Source organism: Glossina fuscipes, unplaced genomic scaffold (assembly GCF_014805625.2).
Source record: "Glossina fuscipes isolate IAEA_lab_2018 unplaced genomic scaffold, Yale_Gfus_2 109, whole genome shotgun sequence".
Classification (NCBI taxonomy): Eukaryota; Metazoa; Arthropoda; class Insecta; order Diptera; family Glossinidae; genus Glossina; species Glossina fuscipes.
The window spans coordinates 1,327,435-1,346,225 of record NW_023998452.1 but is presented as its reverse complement, the minus strand read 5'-3'; the positions used below and the strand labels follow the sequence as shown (position 1 = coordinate 1,346,225).

Below are 18,791 nucleotides of genomic sequence, written 5' to 3'. Positions count from 1 at the left end.
ATTTTGCGCCAGTTGCTCTAGACTCACGTTTATTTTCGGTTGAAATTTCCATCGATAAAGAGGATAAAGCTGAAAAATGAGCATGATTCGCCCATGACGGAGAAACCGAAACGTCAAAAAGATAAGCTACGATCCAATAGAGATATTACTGTACGACTTACAAGTTTGGGCAAAAAGTGATCCCGACACTTTGTATGTATAAAGTTATCTGTAGGCGGATATTTCCCCACATTTTATTACGCAAAGCAAAACTTCCTATATTTGCACACAAATATGATAAATATATTTATGGTGCAAGTCATAATTAGAAAAAGAAATTAATTTTTTTTTTTTTTAAATTGTATTATTTTCACTAACACCCTTAGCATAAAGAACCACATTACGGAAGAGAAATTATCTAATAAATGTAAAACAAAATATACCCATGTATTGCCCATGTATTGGACGATAGATAGGTTGCTCACAAAAACATTTGGAACACATCAAAGTAACAACTCAATTACTTTGTACAATGAAAAAAAAAAAAAAAAACAAGTAAGAAACTCATGTTCGTCGAGGTACAAATCTCCTATACCCACCACTATATTTTTTGGCCTTCTAGCCTCCAAGTCCGTTTGCTTGAGGAAGCCACAAATATTTGTTAAGAAAAAGGGATTTCCGTTCAGTTCCGTTCAGTCTACTGCGGGCTTCTACTCTGATCAACTTGGTTCATTTTCAATAGCAACCCACGTGAAAAAACCTCCAATGCTTCTACCAAATCTGAAGTCTATACATTCATTTTTGAGACTAGGGGAGTGCCAACAACAAACACTACACAGACATACAGACGGATAGGCATGGCTAAACCGATTTAAAATTTCACGCTAATCAAGAATATACATATTTTACAAGTTGTCTGAAGCCTGCTTTTGGGTCTTGCATACATTATGAAAAAATCAAAATGATTATACCCCCTTCCTTCAGTGGTGGGTGTAATAAAAAATATTCCTTCCAAATAAACAAAATTGAAAAAAGGACGAGCTAAGAAAGTTATATACATAGGTGGTCAAAACCAAAAATATCAAACTGCAATTGCTTGAGCAAACCTTTTAAGAATGGAGTCCACATGAAATTTCCAGAAATAGGAAGCTTGACGGACGAACGAGTATCAATAAATTGCCTTCGATTTTAACACTAATCGGGTAAACGTCCGTTACAATTATATTATTGTTTCTGAGCCTATTTTTGGTTGCCATTATGCGATGATATTAAACGCGAGAGAAATTAATGGACGAATGAAGATAACTAAAATGATTGAGTATAACAGTAATGAGATAATAGTTATTACCGCGCCTAACTAATATTTCTAATTGTTATTATTCAAACATTAGAAAACCGAAATGATATTCAGATATCATTAAATTAGCTTAGGTTATAATACCAATATCTGCCTGAGTGGCCGAGTAGGCAAGAGTCTCGACTAGCAACTCAATGGTCGTGGGTTCAAATTTCAAGTGCGGTAGAATTTTCGGTAAAAGCCGAAAGCGCTACTGCTTTATTAAGACTTTAGTCTTAGAATTTATTCATAATAATAATAATATTCAATTTTTTATATATACAGGAGAAAGAAAAGGAGAAGACGAACAAGAAAAATTACAAATCAATTTATTAAATTAAAAAAATGGATGAAAACATAGAATCTATTCCCCAAAGTTCCTACAAATTTGTCTATCAGAAGCGGATGCAAAGGAAACATAAATTGCAGAACAACATAAGTGAAGAGAGTGAGTGCTTAGACGGCCCGAATGATACCAATAAAACATTGGCAATTCAAAAAGATATCGCTTTAGAAAAAAGCGTGGGTTGATACGAAGATGAAATAATGTCCTTAGTGGAATCCCGGCCTTATGTCCAAAGGACAATAGACAATTTTGACAATTTGACAGCATCGCAAAAACTTACATCATGTTATGAATTACTTTCCCAGTTTGCTGAATTATCGACAAGCGGAAGTGAATTTCATGTCACTGATACACAGTTAATCGAATGTTGCAATGAAGTGGAAGTTGTATGATGAAAGAAGTAAACAACAACATAGACGCACAAGAATGAGCTCGTGGTGGCAACAAAAAGAAGACAATGGCAGGTATAATGTTTGAGGACTTTTCTACAATGCCTTTTAGCAGTCCTATGGCACCGCCTGAGAGCAAATTAAGAAATTTGGAGCGGTCCCCTTTATTTATATTACGGGAGAAACCGAAACGTAATTATAGCCGTGAATTTAGAGAAAAGGCAAAATCAAATTTGGAGGAAAAATTCAAGGCCGCTATTGATGATAATTCCATCGCAGAAAGTGAGTTGCTCTTTATAGGCTTTTTTTAACAACCCTAACTTTGAGCATTCTTTCTAGGAGAAGCTTCAAATCGTGGTTATATCGAGAAAGAGGATACGTACAACGTAAATGAAAGTAAGTTGTTTTTAAAATCCGCGATGAGACAATATTCAAATTAATCCAAAATTTTTTAGCTTTAGTACCATCTAATCAGTGTAAAACTGGGATAAGTGAAAATTGGGATGAAGATGACAATGACATATTTGCCTCCATAAGCATGCAAGAAATCTTAGATCAAAACGAGCAGATCAGTAACTCTCCCAATATATCTAAGTTCCAAGTGAATAAGTAGATAATCCAAGGTATGGCATTGATATTCGTCACCCTTTTTTGATGCTAATATTTATAATTTTTTTTTTTATTTCTGCAGGTTTTCAAACAGCGAATGGCAAGAAAGTGGTCATATCTGAGAGAGGGAAAAAACGCGTGGAAGCCTTGCTAAATGAATTTCATAAATGTGATGGTGATGAGGATAACTTGCTTTGTATAAAAAATAAAATTATTTCTAAAAAGCAAAGCATGCTATCGGAGAAAAAAGCTTTTAATACATCTTTAACAAACAGGAAAGAAAAAGGAGATCACCATGAATCCAAACAAACCGGGAATTCGACTTCAAATGTCCCAATGATGTGTCGTAAAAAGCGCTTGTTGTCATTAAATCCAAAATTTAATTTTAAATAAAATTATAACCAACGTCTAGTTGGAGCTTATAGCAACAATCACTTTTTCAACCGCTTTGATTTGTCATTGGGAAAATTAAACTGGCCTTTCCTATTGCTATAGAAATATATATAAAAGAAATTGTTATTCTTTTTCTGTTATCCGCCATAATTTTTATTATCAAATTAAACAAAGCCCTCGCTAAATTCCCTGTTAAAAGGCAAAGCATAGAGTTGCTTGTAATAAATTAAAAAAAAGTTCAAAAAATGGCAGCTCTGTTAAATAGGTAAATGCCCAACTAACAACTTAAATGGTAACGCCATTCAGCTCTGTTAAATAGCAATTTACAAAGGGACACATCTGTTAAAATGCAAAGCCGTCGGCAAAACAAAGGAACACATCTGTTAAAAACATTTGATTTTAACAATAATTTAGATCAAACCACATGTTAACATTGTTGCCATCACTATTGAGAAAAGGACAATGCCAGCAGCAACGTTGCATTTTTCGCTAAAATTTGCAAAAATATGTGTTGTTTTCATGCTCTCACGATTGCGTCAAAGATTATTCAAGCATTTGTGTGGTTGTGTAAATTTGTTGATTGTTGATTTATACATTTTGCTTTAATATTTTCAATTTGCGGTTAATCCATAACTTTCTCCTTGAGCATTTCAGTGAGCAATATAGTGAAGGGAATTTTTTCAAAAAACCGTTTGCTCCTCCAATTATCGATTAATATCTTGAAAGTTATCGGAAAACGACAGCACGTTCTGTAAAAAATTAAAGCAAGAAAAATAAAAAAATTCTAGCAACAATAACGAGAGATAAAGTATTTTTATATTTGTATACAATGGATTCCAATTTTGATAACGAAAATTATTGGAATGATTCGTCTCGCAGCGCTTTCAATTTCGACGACGACGGTGCGGAGACTGGTCTTAAATCGTTAATTGGTTTAGAATCAAATCTAGATCCAGATCGAATACTAATTGGTGACACAATATCGGAGGCTAGTTTCGACAATACTACAAACGCCTTAAACTTATCAATTAACTCAATTATCTCGGAAGATGCTTTAAAGATGATACTGGAAGAACAGACTTTAGATGATCATCTAGTATCGAAAGGTGCGTCGCCGGAAGATGAGTTGAAATTATTGCGACGTCAAGTTCAAAGTACACTATACGTTCCAACGCCAAGTTTAACGGTGCATAAATTCTTACTCGGTAAAAGGGTATCTTTGGAGGTCTACAAGTCATTGTCTGATAAGGAGCAACTATTAGATTCTGTGCTTGAAAGTGGGTGCCCAGGAGATGCTGTAATATGTGTACTGCTTTTTCTAGAAAGAACTTTAAAAGCAAACCATTTTCAGTTTTTATTAGCAAAAAGATCGAAAGCCTTGCATCATTTCATAAGTTTCTGGAAAAATGAAAAGGGAGAAGAAGTAATTTCCCTTCTCCGAACGTTGGGTAGGCATGTTAAGGCAAGTTTACTGCAGTTGCAAAGGGCCTTTGACATCTCAGATACAAGCGAGAGAAAATGCAGGTTGGTCCAATTATCTAACAGTTTTTTACCAAACTCCCCGGTAACAAATTTGTACAATCACATGGTCCAAGGATCAATAAAGTTACTTGAAATAATCGAAAATCACCATAATGTCTTAGACAATAAGCTAAATATAAACTCAACACCAATTGAAGTGTTATTTGCATGTTGTAGAAAAAATGCTAATTGGAAGGATCAGGATATGAAAAGCAGTATTTCTCCCTATCGAGTTTGCGTTGAGCAAGAGATATCCAGCAGTCAGTTTGAGTGGACAGCCTTGAACGAAAGAGCCAATGCCCAAGCTTATGCCGACCTTGATCTTATATTTGAATGTGTGCCGACTTGGTATCCAATGAAGCAAAAACAATTTCATATAAGTTTCTCTGTCGGTTTAGCTATTCTCAGGCTATATGAATTGCAAGCGCCTACCTCAGTTTTATACATGTTCCTAGCTCGTATGACAAGCGCAAGCGAAAAGTTGACGTTGGCTAAAAAAGTTAAATGCACTAAAGCCATAATCGATGCTTTGGTGAGCTTAAAAGATATGGATCAACTCTTGCAACTGCGCAACACTTTACCTGAACGTTCCGAAGAGCAATTCTATTGCGATAGTGCTATCAAAAATGCGCAAAATAAACGCTGGACCACCGAAAGCATTAAACTGAATTTTTGATTTATACACAAGACTTTGCCACTCGTACCGAACCGCGCATTATTTAAAACTTCGTTGGATCTATCCGGATTGCTATTAAACTTATAACGATGACCAATTAAATAAGAATGTTCGAGATTAATCTTGAGAAGCGATAAGCAAAATCTTCCAATTGCCCACACAGTGTACAACAAAAACCTTATATTAGATGGCCAGGTAACTCTTCAGGAGAAAAGGCACGGTGCGAACGAAACCAACGCCTATAAAACTCTGTCAAGCAGATTTTCATTCAAATCTGCAAATATGCTGCTAAGCTCCGGTTTTCTTTAGAAACGAGAATCGATAGCTCCAACAACTAGAACTCATCTGCTACTCCTTATTGATTTTACTACAGAGAGTAGAGAGGAATATTGTAAAGTGGAAAAGTCGTATATGATTGAAGTAAAAGTCGAAACAAAAACTCTCTTGAATGAATTGTTTACTAAAAATTTAATTAATAATATTCTTTATATGCGAACATATTTTTGTCGAAAAAGTTTATATATATAGTAAATATTTACAAATTATTTTTTGGTCTTTTGCATGATCTGTGCTTTCTAGATAGAAGAAGAATTGGAAAATAAATTAGTATTAGAACCATCTCACTCTAAAGTAATAGCTTGCCGTTTTCCATTGCCGAATCTGAAGCCCGTACAGATCATTAAGGCATAAAAAATACAAACCCAATGAGGAGGAGTTAACAACTTACAACAACCACCTTTAGTTCTTTTAAACAGTTAATGTTAAAACGTTTTAGATAATCATAAAAGAAAAGATCCGAATTGACGTTCGTACGCACTTCCGTGCACTTACTTATAAGCAGAAGCGTATGAATATTTGTTATATCCACTTTATTCACGTTCTTTTAACGGAAGTGAAACCCACGTAGTTGTCCTTTGTTCTTTCTAATCCTTAACTTAATAATTTAAAAACTGTTTGGCAAATTTTATGTATTGATTGTAAGCACACTTAGAGGGAGAGAGTAAATATATAAAGAGAAAAAATGCATCCAGCTTAAGGTGAATTATTTGTTACCCACTTCTGGCTTATTTTCTTTGTCTTTATATGCGTAGATTTTAGCGCTCATCAAGGGGATCGTGAATACCTTACAATTCGCACACACTTTTGAGGACTACGCACTTGCCCCGTTAAACTACTGGATATCATTTATTTACTTTACCGATAGGTGAGTTTTGGTCCATCCTACAAGAACGTCTAAGCTTGTACCATCCCCTTAACATACGCTTCGGGATGAGTATAAAAAGAAGAATGATTTGGCTTTCATCATCATTGGGAAACAGTTTAAAGCTTTCTTCAGTTTATTATAAAATTTAACTCATTTTCTTTTTATTATAGTTTGTTTGTTTGTTTGTTTGTTTTCTTCTTCCTTTTTTTTTTTTGATTGTTTTTGGTAAAGCGATGGTTGTTCGGATTTATTCATCTAAATTATAATAATAATAAAAAAAAAAAAATCTCAACTATATACACACACACGTACTGGCGTATGTAATTGCAATTATAGAACAACAAATGTTAACAAAATTAAAAAATTACACATAAATATACATTAAATACTCGTTTTAAAATCTTTACGAAAATTTCAAACGGAGAGTTACGAAATTTCGAAGTCAACACAATTATATGAGAATGAAAAAGTGCGAGAGAGAGAGAGAGAGAGACATTGATACGTAGAAAAGAACACAACATAACAGCATTTTGGTTAAAGTTTCAATTGTTGCAATGTTTAAGCAAACGCTGGCATACGGTAGTTTTAAATTTAACACCCAAATGATCAAAAATTAAGTCGGTCTCATCCAGTTTATAAGTGGGCGGAATATCGTTTATTTGATTATCAACGCCGACGTCCAAATTATCACTACTACCGTCTCTTTGGGCAAAAAGATGTTTAAATTTCTCGTTAAGACTCTGCTCGAGGACAGTATTGTTGTTATTAAAATATAGTACGTACGCCAATTCGACCAGATAATAATCAAGATCGGCCAAAAAGAAGCTCTCGCATTCGTCCATTTTATATTTACGATCAATAAAGTGCATAAATAAATGATAAATCAGGAACCTTAGGTCAGCTCTTCGCAACGGCACGTAGCCAGTATCCTTGGAAAAGTATTCAAATACTTTAAGGGCATGCGTGGATGTTCGTACATCTTGCAGGCATAATGCAAAGGCATCGATGAATTTAAAATTTAACATTAATGTACGTATTCGATACTCTAGGCGATCTTTAGAAAATTCCCGAATTTTATCTATATCGTATAGTCCGTGGAAAATGTACAAACAATAATGTATGTAGAGACGAAATTGTTGCTGTGCGTGGTCGAGACTGCTGCTTTGCTTTATCATCCTAATATCTTCATCGTTGCCGAGGTTTCTTGCTTTAGATGTTATCGGTCTATCTGAACTAGCATTGTCAGTTTGTGGCAAAATTGAAAATTTGCCAATTTGTTCTTTGAGGCTTTCTTCTTCTTCGCATGAACTATTTTCGCTATCTTTAATAAGGAGAGGATTGATCGACGATTGCATTGAGGTAGCGTCACTAATATTCTCCAAAGAAGATAACAAATCTTCAGATTCTTGATCAGTCAAGGCATTGTCAGTAATATCGCTTTGCGTGGTTAATTTGTATTGACGGGATGGCGACGGATCATCGCAGTCATAGTCTTCGAAATTAATATCAGCCTCCTGGACAAAATATGACTGATATCGCGGTATACTCTTTAGATAACGTACTCGTTCTGAACCAAGTCGTATACGCGGCCTGGGCAAATTAATCTCAACGGGTATTTCAATACACTGGCTCTCAAAACGCATTAAACGTTTGGTTGTAGGTAGACAAACCACCCGTTGCTTCATCTTGTCGATACTAGCACCTAAATCGCGGCCGCACTAAACAATTGAAAATTAAGATGTTTTCAATCAAGACGCTTTAAAAAACTGCATATTCTTACATCGAATTTTCGATATCCGACATCCCGGGGTATATACTGAATGATCGAAAAACCGTAAAAACTAATACGAAATCTTTAGTGTAGTATAGTATTTAATGCTAAGTTACACAAATCTGATTTGGATATAAACATATTGCATTTTGAGCTCCTGCGAAGGCTTCTCAATACATCATATAAATTCTGGTGCTATCAAATCCTTTGTTTTGGAAATATAAATCTGCTAATGTAGACAACATTTCTTTTTATAGGAGAAATATGCTTCCTGTAGGTGTGAAAGCCTATCCTTGCTGCCTCAAGCTTATATACTTTTCCCTCAATCTATATTGCGCTTTGCTGCAGCCCGAGCAAAGCTCGTAAATTTATTCCGTATTTTTAATACGTTTGATGTCAAGGCAAGGCAAAGAGAGAAAGGCAAAGGACGTAATTCAGTCTTACTCGATTTTGTCGCAGCATACTTGCAGTCTCGATTCTCTTTCCGTCATAAATAAGTCAAGTAAGATTCTAGCTATCACTTTTGTTAAGGAAGACTTCTATCCACCTTGCAGAATGCCTAATAACTCTATAACACGCAAGTACACAGGCGAATAAGATCTACAGCTGTGCAAGTAGTTATGATGCACTATGCAGACAGTATTGAGAAAACAGACGTTGTCGACCATCCGCTTTAAAGATTTCATAATGCCGGTCTGTGATTGCATGTCGGACACTTTGTTAGAATGAATGCAGCCATTGATAACGGTATCCGAAATATCTTGTAGTTTAAACTTTCTTAGCTTGAACTTTCTACACTTTCGAATTATAAGAATATCAACAGAAGGTGGGGCAGATATCGACCACAATGGATGTAAAAATATGAAAATGTCGTGTGATAAAAATCAACTGAATTAGGACATGTACCTGGCCATTTGAATTACCGCCAAACGCACGCACCATGTAATCTGTACTCATTACAAGAGTGAAATCTGCACCACAATCCACAAACATAGGATTTTCAATATTGTCAATGGGCGATGGTTTATTTACTGCCCGTCGCTCTTTATCTTCCGTGCCTAATTGATGCTCCAAATTTTTGCCCCAAGTATACAAGGTACGTGATGACGAAATTAAAGCAAAGTGGAAAAGTCCGCTAGACACCTATAGAGTAGATAGTTATATAGTGAAGACACATATATGTATGTATACACACAAATATAACGTTTTTTTTTACCTGTAATATTTGACCGGCAACTTCCGTAGTGTCAACCAAATGAGGCGACATGTGCGCATGCAAGTCCGTTTCTGCTGTAGGGTTGGGTGCACCAGGAGCTGCGGCCGATGTTTTCTCCGAACTTTCAGTGTGTTTTCTTTGCTCTACATCGTCATCGACGGAATTTTTTTCACCCGGCAGTATTTCTTCCATCACTTCATTCTCTACAATTTCTATATTATCAGCGACATCGGCAACAGCTAAGTCTTCCATTACAACCCCATCCGGTGGTAGTTTACTGGCGGCAGGCGGAGTTGTCGTTTCTTCTGGCACAAGTGTTATCGTCGAACTTTTCTTCTTTTCGACCTGTGGCGAATGAGACGATGACGTCTTTTCAGAAGAATCTACTATTGAATCTGTTGATGAAGAACTTGCGGTGTTCATGGTGGCTTCGAAACGTTTGCTCATTTCTCGACGTTGATATTCTTCAAGCTTTTGTTTCGCATTAGCCCGTCGTCGGATTTGATTTGCTAGTCGCAATGCTTGCGGGGATGAACCCCATGTGTACAAATATCCTTTCTCATCAACAGCTAACTGAAATGAAAAATTGTTTAATATACTAAATATTGGGTGAAGATAAGAAATATGTCCGTCGTTCCTCACATTAGTAAAAAATTTGGTATGAATCAGTCTTATATTTGCTGTGCTAAACTCTATTTTTTGAGGTAATAAACATTTCGCTTGATCACAAAAATACGATTCGTCTTCCGCCGGAGTAGTGTGCGGTTCATGCGTTTGCCCTAATTTACGAGGGCCCAAGCCCAGTTGGCCGAAGTGATTTGAGCCAAACACAAATAACTCAGTGTTTATGGCTTCATTCGAGCTCTGGCATAATACTAAACTGTGAGCATGCCCTAAGGAAACTTGTAGAATTTTCTGAAAAACATACAGCAAATTGAATACCTTCATGTCTTTTGCTATTTTTTGCTTGTACTCACTCTGAATTTGAAGAAGGGGACCACCTTAGGCTCAGCTACGTTTTCGGTGCCACCGTGACCAAGCTGTCCATAAATATTCCAACTAGTACGAAAAAAGAAGCATTCTTAAAAAACTCGCGATTTGATTTTTAAACAACTCACCCCCAAGTGAGCAATAGACCGTTGGCAACAACAGCGTTGTGATATTGTCCAGCTTCTAATATGGTAATGTCCATGCCGTCAAGAGTGCGAACAAGCATTGGCTGCAATGTCATTTGCATATGAGTCCCAATGCCCAACTGTAATAGATTATTGTTGCCTAAGGAATATAACTAAATAATTAATTATTGTAGATGATATAAGTAAGGATCTGGTTTATTTTTCAATGCACATACGCCATTGTTGGTTAATATCAATGTGTGTTGGCGACCACATTTTACAGCGTGGACTTCAAGATTTAATTGCGCTAATAATTCCAATTTCTTTACTGCATGAGGTGGTTCGGGTGGATCTAAAAATTAAAAATGCACAAAAGAGAGAAGGCGGCAAAGTTAATAGAGAAAGTTATTCTGGAAAAAAACACAAACACCAAGTTACCAGAAGACTTGCTGACACTATAATTACAAGGCACCCCATTCGAACCCCAGAAGTAGGCTACCCCGTCCACTATGCAAGCACAATGGGCACAACCAGCAGAAATGGGCTTAAACCTCGTCGACTCTATCGCAAACTAAATGTAGAAAAAAAAAAAAATTAAAATGAAAATGGATAAAATCCATGCTCTCTAGGTATGAATCTCACCTGATTATCTTCGTATGTCAAACGAAAAGTACTCAAAGCATTCGCTAAGCGGCCGTGGCTTGAACATCGCGAATCCATATATATTAGTATTGCCAAATATGTCTCAATGAGATTTTTACAAAACTCTAAATTGTAAGTATTATTGTCCCCCGCAAATTGATCCAAGTTAGATGTATGTGACACGATAGGCCGTAGAATCGCCGAAAATGGATTCAGTTGCCGTTCCAAACGCTAGGTAAAACGCAAAAATTTTATATGTATATATACATATTTTTCATTAGCATAAGTCAATTTCCGGAGTTTATTTGCTAAGATTACAATTATAACCTCTAGCTTTTTTCCTTCTAGTCGCATCAGCCCGTGAACGAGAAAATGACAGTCAAATACACCCGCAATAAATAAAAATTCAATTATTATACCTTTTCCTGAATTACGAGATTTCAGTTTAATTTGACTTAAAATATTTCTTTAAGTTCAAGAAGCTCTGCTCGTAATCTTTGCTAACTGTCACGGTGTCTGCACGTATTGAGGATACGCTCTGGGTGTTTGATATGAATAAGGCCTGCATATGTGTAAATAACTCTAGAAGATCTACATATTCCAACATATTTTTTATAATTGACAACGCTAGTAATGGCAAGACAAACAGATAGGCGGGAATAAATGACATACAAATTTTTTGTCTATCCCGGGAGCTTATGAATTTTTTGGGTTTCTGACGCCTATTCCTGGGTAAAGTCAGCGCACAAGAATACTAATACAATGGAGGAAACTTGAAATTTCAATTTTCATAAAAGGTGCGTTTTTGACTTTAATCGTAATCCGTATGCGGTTGTTCAGGTTACGCCTCATAAAGAAATTATCATGTTACGATATTGTTCTATAATGGTTTGCGGTATGCGATATGCATCAACGCAATTCTGCAACTAATATTGTGTCGGTTGGGTCCTTCCTGTCCACGGGATTAATTTCTGACTGTGAATCTGTGAGACACATAGTGCTAGGATTCGTTATAAAAGCACGCCTACGGATTAGAATTAAGTTGAATACATATTTTCAGTTTTAGATCTGACACCTTCATCCTTTTTGTAGGTGCCTTACATGCACGTTATTTTTTAAATAAAAATAATTATTTGAAAATGAATAAATAACGCTTACCTCTAAGACTTGCGGCCGTATGCTAAACATTTTCTCCTGGATGAAAGCAAAGTAATCAATTGCTATATTGGGCACATACGAGATTGTCTCAACAAATATGAGTTCACTTGCATTATACAGACACGCGTTCAATTCTGTGTACCAACCTAGGGCGAAAATATTTATTGCTTCCGCATGTCGCACCAGGAAAACTGTAATTTACCAAATTCTTGACCCACCACGCTTGCCAGTGCTAAAAAGGTATCGATGCATACTCCGCGAATTTTTGCCAAAACCAACGCAGATGAGAACAAACCGCTTTGACATAACACAATACTTGACATGTTAGTGTGATATTTAGCATTAGTAACCAGAAAATTCCTAAAAGATTTTTAAAATTTTAAATTAAACCAAACCACAATACAACACGTTTTAAGATTATATTCTTACCACAAGGGCATATAATTTTTATCGTTAACTGCTTTCTCAGCTAATGTAATTAAGAGTAAATTCGCTAAATGAAACTGAGACGAAGGCGACATTTGTGGATTACTCAAGGAATCATCCTCTCCATAGACGTAATCGCTACAAGAAAGACCCTCGGAAACTAAACTAATATTGGCAGAATAACTTTTTGGCGTAGGTGGCAAAATGGGCCGTACGTCTTCCGAGTGTCGATAGGTTATATCTGGTAGCAAAGTTTTAATGACAGGATGGCAAAAGTACCTCGATTTAAGAATATATGTGAGCTTAAGAGCCATTGCACATAGATGCATAAGAGCAGTCGTATGGCCGAACATTGCCAACTTTAAAGCAGTCCGTATGGGTTTAATGCGTGCCGCATTATACGTCAACAATGCTTGAGGAATTTTTCTACGCCGAAGTAAGTAATCACCAGCAAATTCTATGCACATCTCATAAGTCAGATCGAACGTATTGCAAAACTCACGACACTGAGTCCATTCTCCAGCTAATGCGGCATCCAAAAATATCGCGAAAGGTTCCTTTCTGTAAAATTCTTTTAATAAAAAAGCCATCCTTCGTTAAGTGAAAATATTCAACTAAACTTACTTGAATTGTATGCAGTAGATATTTTTATTCGTAATCACATAGCATGGGTCAAAGTTGATTTTCGGGAACTCATTTTGCATAATCTCCATTTGTCTAAGAGAGTATTCTTCGCGTACGTCAGTTGCTTTTTCATAGAATTTTACGTAATCCATTGGCGAACGTATTTCCTTATATTCGAATGCTTTGTCTTTGTCATCTTTGGATATGGTTTCATTTAAAGCTGTTGTGCGGTAAGTGGCCATTTGGTGCAGATTCAAGACGGTTTCGTTTTCAAACCGATATAATGCGAGTAGGGACGCTTTATTAAATTTCTTTAAAATGCGAATATGAGAACTGTTCATGAATTATGTGAATGAATAACTAACTACTTACGTCGCTTTCTCCAGTTCGTAATGAAGCCATAGCACTGCTAATTATTCCAACCGCATTAATAGAATTGCTGGGCGACAAACTGCTAGCACTCCGTTCTGAGTATGTAGATGCACTGCTCGTCTCAGCGATGCTTTCTTCGGCTTCATCGCTGTGGTCTGAATTTGATTCAAGCTGTTTTTTAGAATATTGCTCTTGTTTTTCTATGTCTGTATCACGATTTTCCTTTTCCGTATTTTCATTGCTTCTGCTTTTCGTTTCACTATTGATATCAACATATTGTATGGAATATAAAATATTCGAGCTAATCAATATATCGACACATTGATGCGGTATTTTATAGAGAAATAACGGTTTCAAATTTATGTCGATGCTGTGCACAGATAGACTATTGGAGTGCGAGTGTAGGGCACTCAGTAAATATGTTCCCCGCAGACTTTGTATGGTGTAGAAAGATCCGCCCGATTTGATTAATAACTCTGGCAATAGCGAAGGCGAATCTATTATAGCAAAAGAACCCATTGCGTTTTCCGGCATATCTAGAAGAAAATCAAAAATGAATAAACTTATATGCAAAAATATTTGTAAGCAATATAAGCATTTCGTGCAGCAGTTTTTTTAGATTTCTCGACAAAGCATTGAGTATCATTGTGTTCTGCGGTATTAGTTCGGAAAATTGTTTAAGAATATTTTTAAAACAACACGTTTTGAAAACTATGTGGAATTCATTCTTTTTCTATTTTGTTGGTGTGGTTATATGTTCTACGTTCGACACAAATTAAAGAACACAACAAGCAAACAAATAAGCACACTCACCGCAATCACGTCTACGCAAACGTTTTAGAACATTTTTGATAACTAAAAGTTATAACAAAGTTTTTTTTTCATTTGATATGGTTAAAGGATAAGAATAAGGAAAAATCGGTAATGAGAAAAGTCGTTTGACGTTTAAGATCCTCACCGTTCGAAATGGATAAAAGAACAAAGCTGGAGAATAATCTAAACAATAAGTCGCAGTACTCACATTCTTCCAACTTTTGGCGATTATCCGATAGCCGCATCTTAATTGCATTCAATTTCTTTGAACCTAATGATTTGAGCGATGCCAAACGGGCTCTGGCTGCGGGAAAGATACCACCCGCTATTCCATTGCTATCTTCTAAATCTGGATCATTGTTCGTTTGCTGAAATCTTACAACACTATTTGTAGTGAGTGTATCGCTTTGGCTCGAAGAAGCTTTACTTTGGGAAGCGATATTTGTTACTGGCGCACAATCCATACTGCGATTGACTGCCACTGAATACGGTGGAGGTAGTTTATTGCTATTTGTTTGAGAGTTTACGGTGGATGTGTAACCAAATGGAGCTGGGGGAAGCTGATTTACTTTATTACCGGTTGTTCCTAATTCAAAAGACTGTTCAGATTGTTTCAAAATTTTATTTTCAGCAGCATAGGATTCCTCAGTTTTAGGGACTGCATCTTCAATGGCTGAATACTCCTGTCCTAATGAAGCAGCTTGAGTGTTGGTAGTCTTTAATGGCATAACGATTTGCCAATCATCTTGCGGCTGAACTATAGAAGGGGAAATATCACCTGGATAGGTAAATTTGATGGTTTTTTGTTCTAATAGTAACTTAAATTGTTGCTTCAGAGAAGAAGTTATCTGAAATTTGTGGCTTTGTCAGTTACGATGTAAGCAAAATTGAAACATAACACAAACAAAGTTACCAGTAACAATACGCTTTCGAAAGTAATGTCTCGGCATATCACCAATTTTACAACTGAACCTGTTTCGATGGCTGTGCTCGCTACAAAAGGACAATTTGGACTTAAATCTACAAAGCAAATTGATCCATCGGAATAGCCTATGATAGCGCGATGTGCGCCTTCTGATGTTCGCCACCATTTCACTGATAGAGGATATGGGCAAGTGTTAGAAGCCATAAAAGACGTACTTTTAACTTGACTGTTGCCTGTCTTATCCGCCCCGCTAGTGGTTGGTAGCTGTGGATCTAACATTTCTTTGGGTATATTTTGAGCGAGAGATTCTATGTTGGAATCTTCAGCCTTTATTAACTCGTTTACAGGTGAACTCCTTTTTGCTTCATTTGCATTCGTACTCTCCATTTGTTTGGGTAATTCTTTATCATTTTCATCTCCTTTCGCTTGCTGGTTGACCGACGCTTTCGAAGACAATTCGATGGTATTCGGTGACTTACGATCATTTGTTGTTGTCGGGTTAGGGCACCTTTTTGAATTGGGGCATTCATGTGGACCAACAAATGGAATTATATATGAGGTCACTTGGCTGGTGCTAAATGGTAACAATTGCGTATCAGTTACTGTTGAATCCAAAAAAGATTTATCCACAACAGCTAGGGCGGGTACAATATGCAATGTGTTATCGAAACCTGTTAAAGAAAAATTACGATTGAAGCCAAAACGAAAATTGGCGATACCACTTATTAAGCCATTTGCATGGATGGATTAAAACATCGAAAACCTCATAAGAGTCGATAACTTACACAAAACTAACAGCCACGTTCCGGAGGGATCAAAACAGACTTCATGAATAACTTGATTTGTTCGACGAAACCATGAGATCAGTTTAAGGATTTCTAAACCACTTGCATTAGTATAGCGCAGTACAATGTCATTTTCTTCGGCTACTAGGCACAACAATTGTCTATTGTCATTATACTCCGTAACGGTGGAAAGTTTACAACAAAAGTTTGTAATTAAAGGACGCAATTCAAATATGTCCAATTGCTGTAAAGGCGAAGTCATAACGCAGAGCTCTGAAAAGATGATATTTCAAAGCAGAAGGGTGCGGTCTGATTTCGACTCCGTTCACGGCAAATATTTTTAATAATGAAATACTTTATTTTGCTGCTTTTTGAATTATTAAGTTACAAAACTAGTCCTAATGCGACTAACGTTGTATTTTCGCCGTATTTCAGTAATGTTTACGGTATGTTTCCTTGAAATAGCACACAAGTCTGCTTAACCTCCCACCAGTCTCCACTACTTTTTTCACATACAACACAAAAAAAAAAAAATAATAAAAATCGACGAGTTTAAGTGTGTGTTTAGGATGCTCTGCTAGCCAAATACTTTAGATTCTCTCGCAACGTTTTGGAAAATTTTACATGATTATGCTTTAAATTTCATTTATAAATTATATGCACGTTATAATTGAGCAATTTTTAGCCGGTATTAGAAATTTTTAAAGATTATAAATCAATAAATAGTTGCTTAATTTCCACACGAAAAATTTTTTTTATGTAGTAATTGTCGCAAACTTTTACGGCATTGCCAACTAAGTTTCCTATTGTTCGAAATTACAGTAATTTAGTAGCACTCAAAAGTGATGCCTAATTTTTTGCAATATTATCAGAAATAGCTGAAGCTTTCTAAAGCAGTAATTATAAATTTAACAAATAGTCAAAGAATAATTTTTTATCAAAAGCTACATATTTGAGAATTATTACATGCACGTATATATATTGTAATAACAATATGTACACAAATATATTTGTGGACGAATTTATATCTGTAATATTAATAATATCGTATATTTATTCCGCTACAATCTGCTGTTAGAAAAATTATTGAATTATATTTCAAATAATTTTCTTTCCAATTTATTTGAAAGTCGATGCTGAAAAAATATTTTTTTTAAAGCCAAGACATATGCACAATGCAGATATGTGTTAAGGTTTCGATGTTAGCGCGTTTAAAGTATATATTACACTCAATTTAAATATGAGTTGTTGTCTAAAATAATTTTAAAAAAATCTAATATTACAACATATAATAATTCAGACAATCGATGGAAATAAAATGCACAAATTTTTGCTTTTTCACAATTAATCTCTTTCTTTCTCATCTTTCTTAGTACAATAAAACATCGAAAGTTCAGAGATTAGAAGGCATATTCTCGTAAGTAGTAAATTCTATGATATATCGTAGTGTCTGATTACTTTTGACTGTGCTTTTTTTTATTTGCTGAATGTAGTAGGAGTTTTGCGCCGTTTTTCACATAATGGCGGCTATGAGTTGTTTTTAACACAATTGTGGTGGTCATGACTCGTTTTAACATAGTTGTGGAAGCTATGAGTTGTTTTTACGATAGTTGTGGGGGCTAGGAGTCAGGTGTTTTTAGCATAGTTGTGGAGACGTTTTTATCAGAGTGCATTGCATAGTTTAACATCTCTGATTAATTGAGATTTTCCGTGTTTATAACATGTTAATAATTGCAATCAAAATTTTTTTTAAATATATAATAGGTTCCAGTTGCGTCAATCCGCCCAGTCTCTGCAAACAATTTTTGAATGCGCAAATAAGATAATCGTAATACACAATATATTGAATATATTCGCGGGCATTCCCCGTTAAACGAGCTGCAAAGTTGTGACGAGTTATGTGTACTTTGAGATTACAATCAAAGAAATTTTCTCCGCCTTCCTTTCTATAAAAAAACATATATACATACACATAAGTATTTTTATGTATATATACATATATATATATATATATATATATTAGTATGCATCCATCTCCAGCGGCTATTAAACATCAATGCCTCTGCAAGAGAGTCTAAGCTAAGAGAAAGATAAATAATAAAAGCACAACAAGTAGAAAGCAAACAAGGAAAATTCGGTTAGAAGCGAATCTTATAGGCACTGTAATAAGACAATTTAATATCAAATGAATTATATTGGGTCTGCTGTTCGTTTTTTTTCTTTTTTTTTTGTAGGTATTAGTTAAGCTGATTTACACCATTTTTACGCACAACGTTTACCGCTGAGGATCTGTATGTTTTTTTTTTATTTTTTCGAATTTTTTTTAAATTGCAATTTCTAATTTGTGAATTTTGCCTTTTAGTCATGTCTTAAAGTTTTTGTTTATTTACTTTTATTTATTCTATTTATCCATTTTTTTCTTTTTTTGATTTTAATTTTTTCTTTAATTTATTTTAATTTTTATTTTTTGCTTGCTTTTATTTCTTTATTT

The 18,791-nt window shown here is 35.4% G+C and overlaps 2 protein-coding genes across 5 annotated transcripts; one reads left to right on the top strand and one right to left on the bottom strand.

Annotated features, from left to right (window-relative positions):
• Window positions 1-3,704: 3,704 nt before the first annotated feature.
• LOC119638745 (vacuolar protein sorting-associated protein 16B) lies at window positions 3,705-6,261 on the top strand. 3 transcript variants are annotated; one of them, XM_038035725.1, is made up of 2 exons: window positions 3,705-4,576; window positions 4,751-6,261. In XM_038035725.1, the coding sequence occupies exons 1-2, from the start codon at window positions 3,882-3,884 to the stop codon at window positions 5,247-5,249; spliced, it is 1,194 nt and encodes a 397-aa protein (XP_037891653.1). In that variant the 5' UTR covers window positions 3,705-3,881; the 3' UTR covers window positions 5,250-6,261. The 3 variants fall into 3 exon arrangements, with proteins under 3 accessions (XP_037891653.1, XP_037891652.1, XP_037891651.1); XM_038035724.1 differs by having other exon boundaries at window positions 3,707-4,349; window positions 4,404-6,260; XM_038035723.1 differs by having other exon boundaries at window positions 3,709-6,259.
• A 404-nt stretch (window positions 6,262-6,665) lies between these two features.
• On the bottom strand, window positions 6,666-17,126 carry LOC119638740. 2 transcript variants are annotated; one of them, XM_038035713.1, is made up of 17 exons: window positions 16,301-17,126; window positions 15,504-16,186; window positions 14,799-15,438; window positions 13,778-14,313; window positions 13,406-13,716; window positions 12,785-13,342; window positions 12,558-12,715; window positions 12,356-12,501; window positions 11,198-11,428; window positions 10,994-11,126; window positions 10,792-10,907; window positions 10,559-10,728; window positions 10,418-10,499; window positions 10,083-10,355; window positions 9,441-10,013; window positions 9,131-9,367; window positions 6,666-8,171 (listed from the first exon to the last, which is right to left on the bottom strand). In XM_038035713.1, exons 1-17 carry the CDS (start codon window positions 16,560-16,562, stop codon window positions 6,996-6,998), a joined length of 6,285 nt encoding a protein of 2,094 aa, XP_037891641.1. In that variant the 5' UTR covers window positions 16,563-17,126; the 3' UTR covers window positions 6,666-6,995. The 2 variants fall into 2 exon arrangements, with proteins under 2 accessions (XP_037891641.1, XP_037891642.1); XM_038035714.1 differs by having other exon boundaries at window positions 12,356-12,489.
• Between the last annotated feature and the right edge of the window lie 1,665 nt (window positions 17,127-18,791).

Excerpts from the sequence above, each read along its gene's own strand:
- LOC119638740 (XM_038035713.1), bottom strand. The coding sequence starts at position 16,562 with ATGACTTCGCCTTTACAGCAATTGGACATATTTGAATTGCGTCCTTTA. Across the intron at positions 10,356-10,417 it reads TCCCCTTCTTCAAATTCAGA|AAAATTCTACAAGTTTCCTT; the intron begins GTGAGTACAAGC and ends TATGTTTTTCAG. Across the intron at positions 10,014-10,082 it reads ATACCAAATTTTTTACTAAT|TTAGCTGTTGATGAGAAAGG; the intron begins GTGAGGAACGAC and ends TTTTCATTTCAG.
- LOC119638745 (XM_038035723.1), top strand. The coding sequence starts at position 3,882 with ATGGATTCCAATTTTGATAACGAAAATTATTGGAATGATTCGTCTCGC.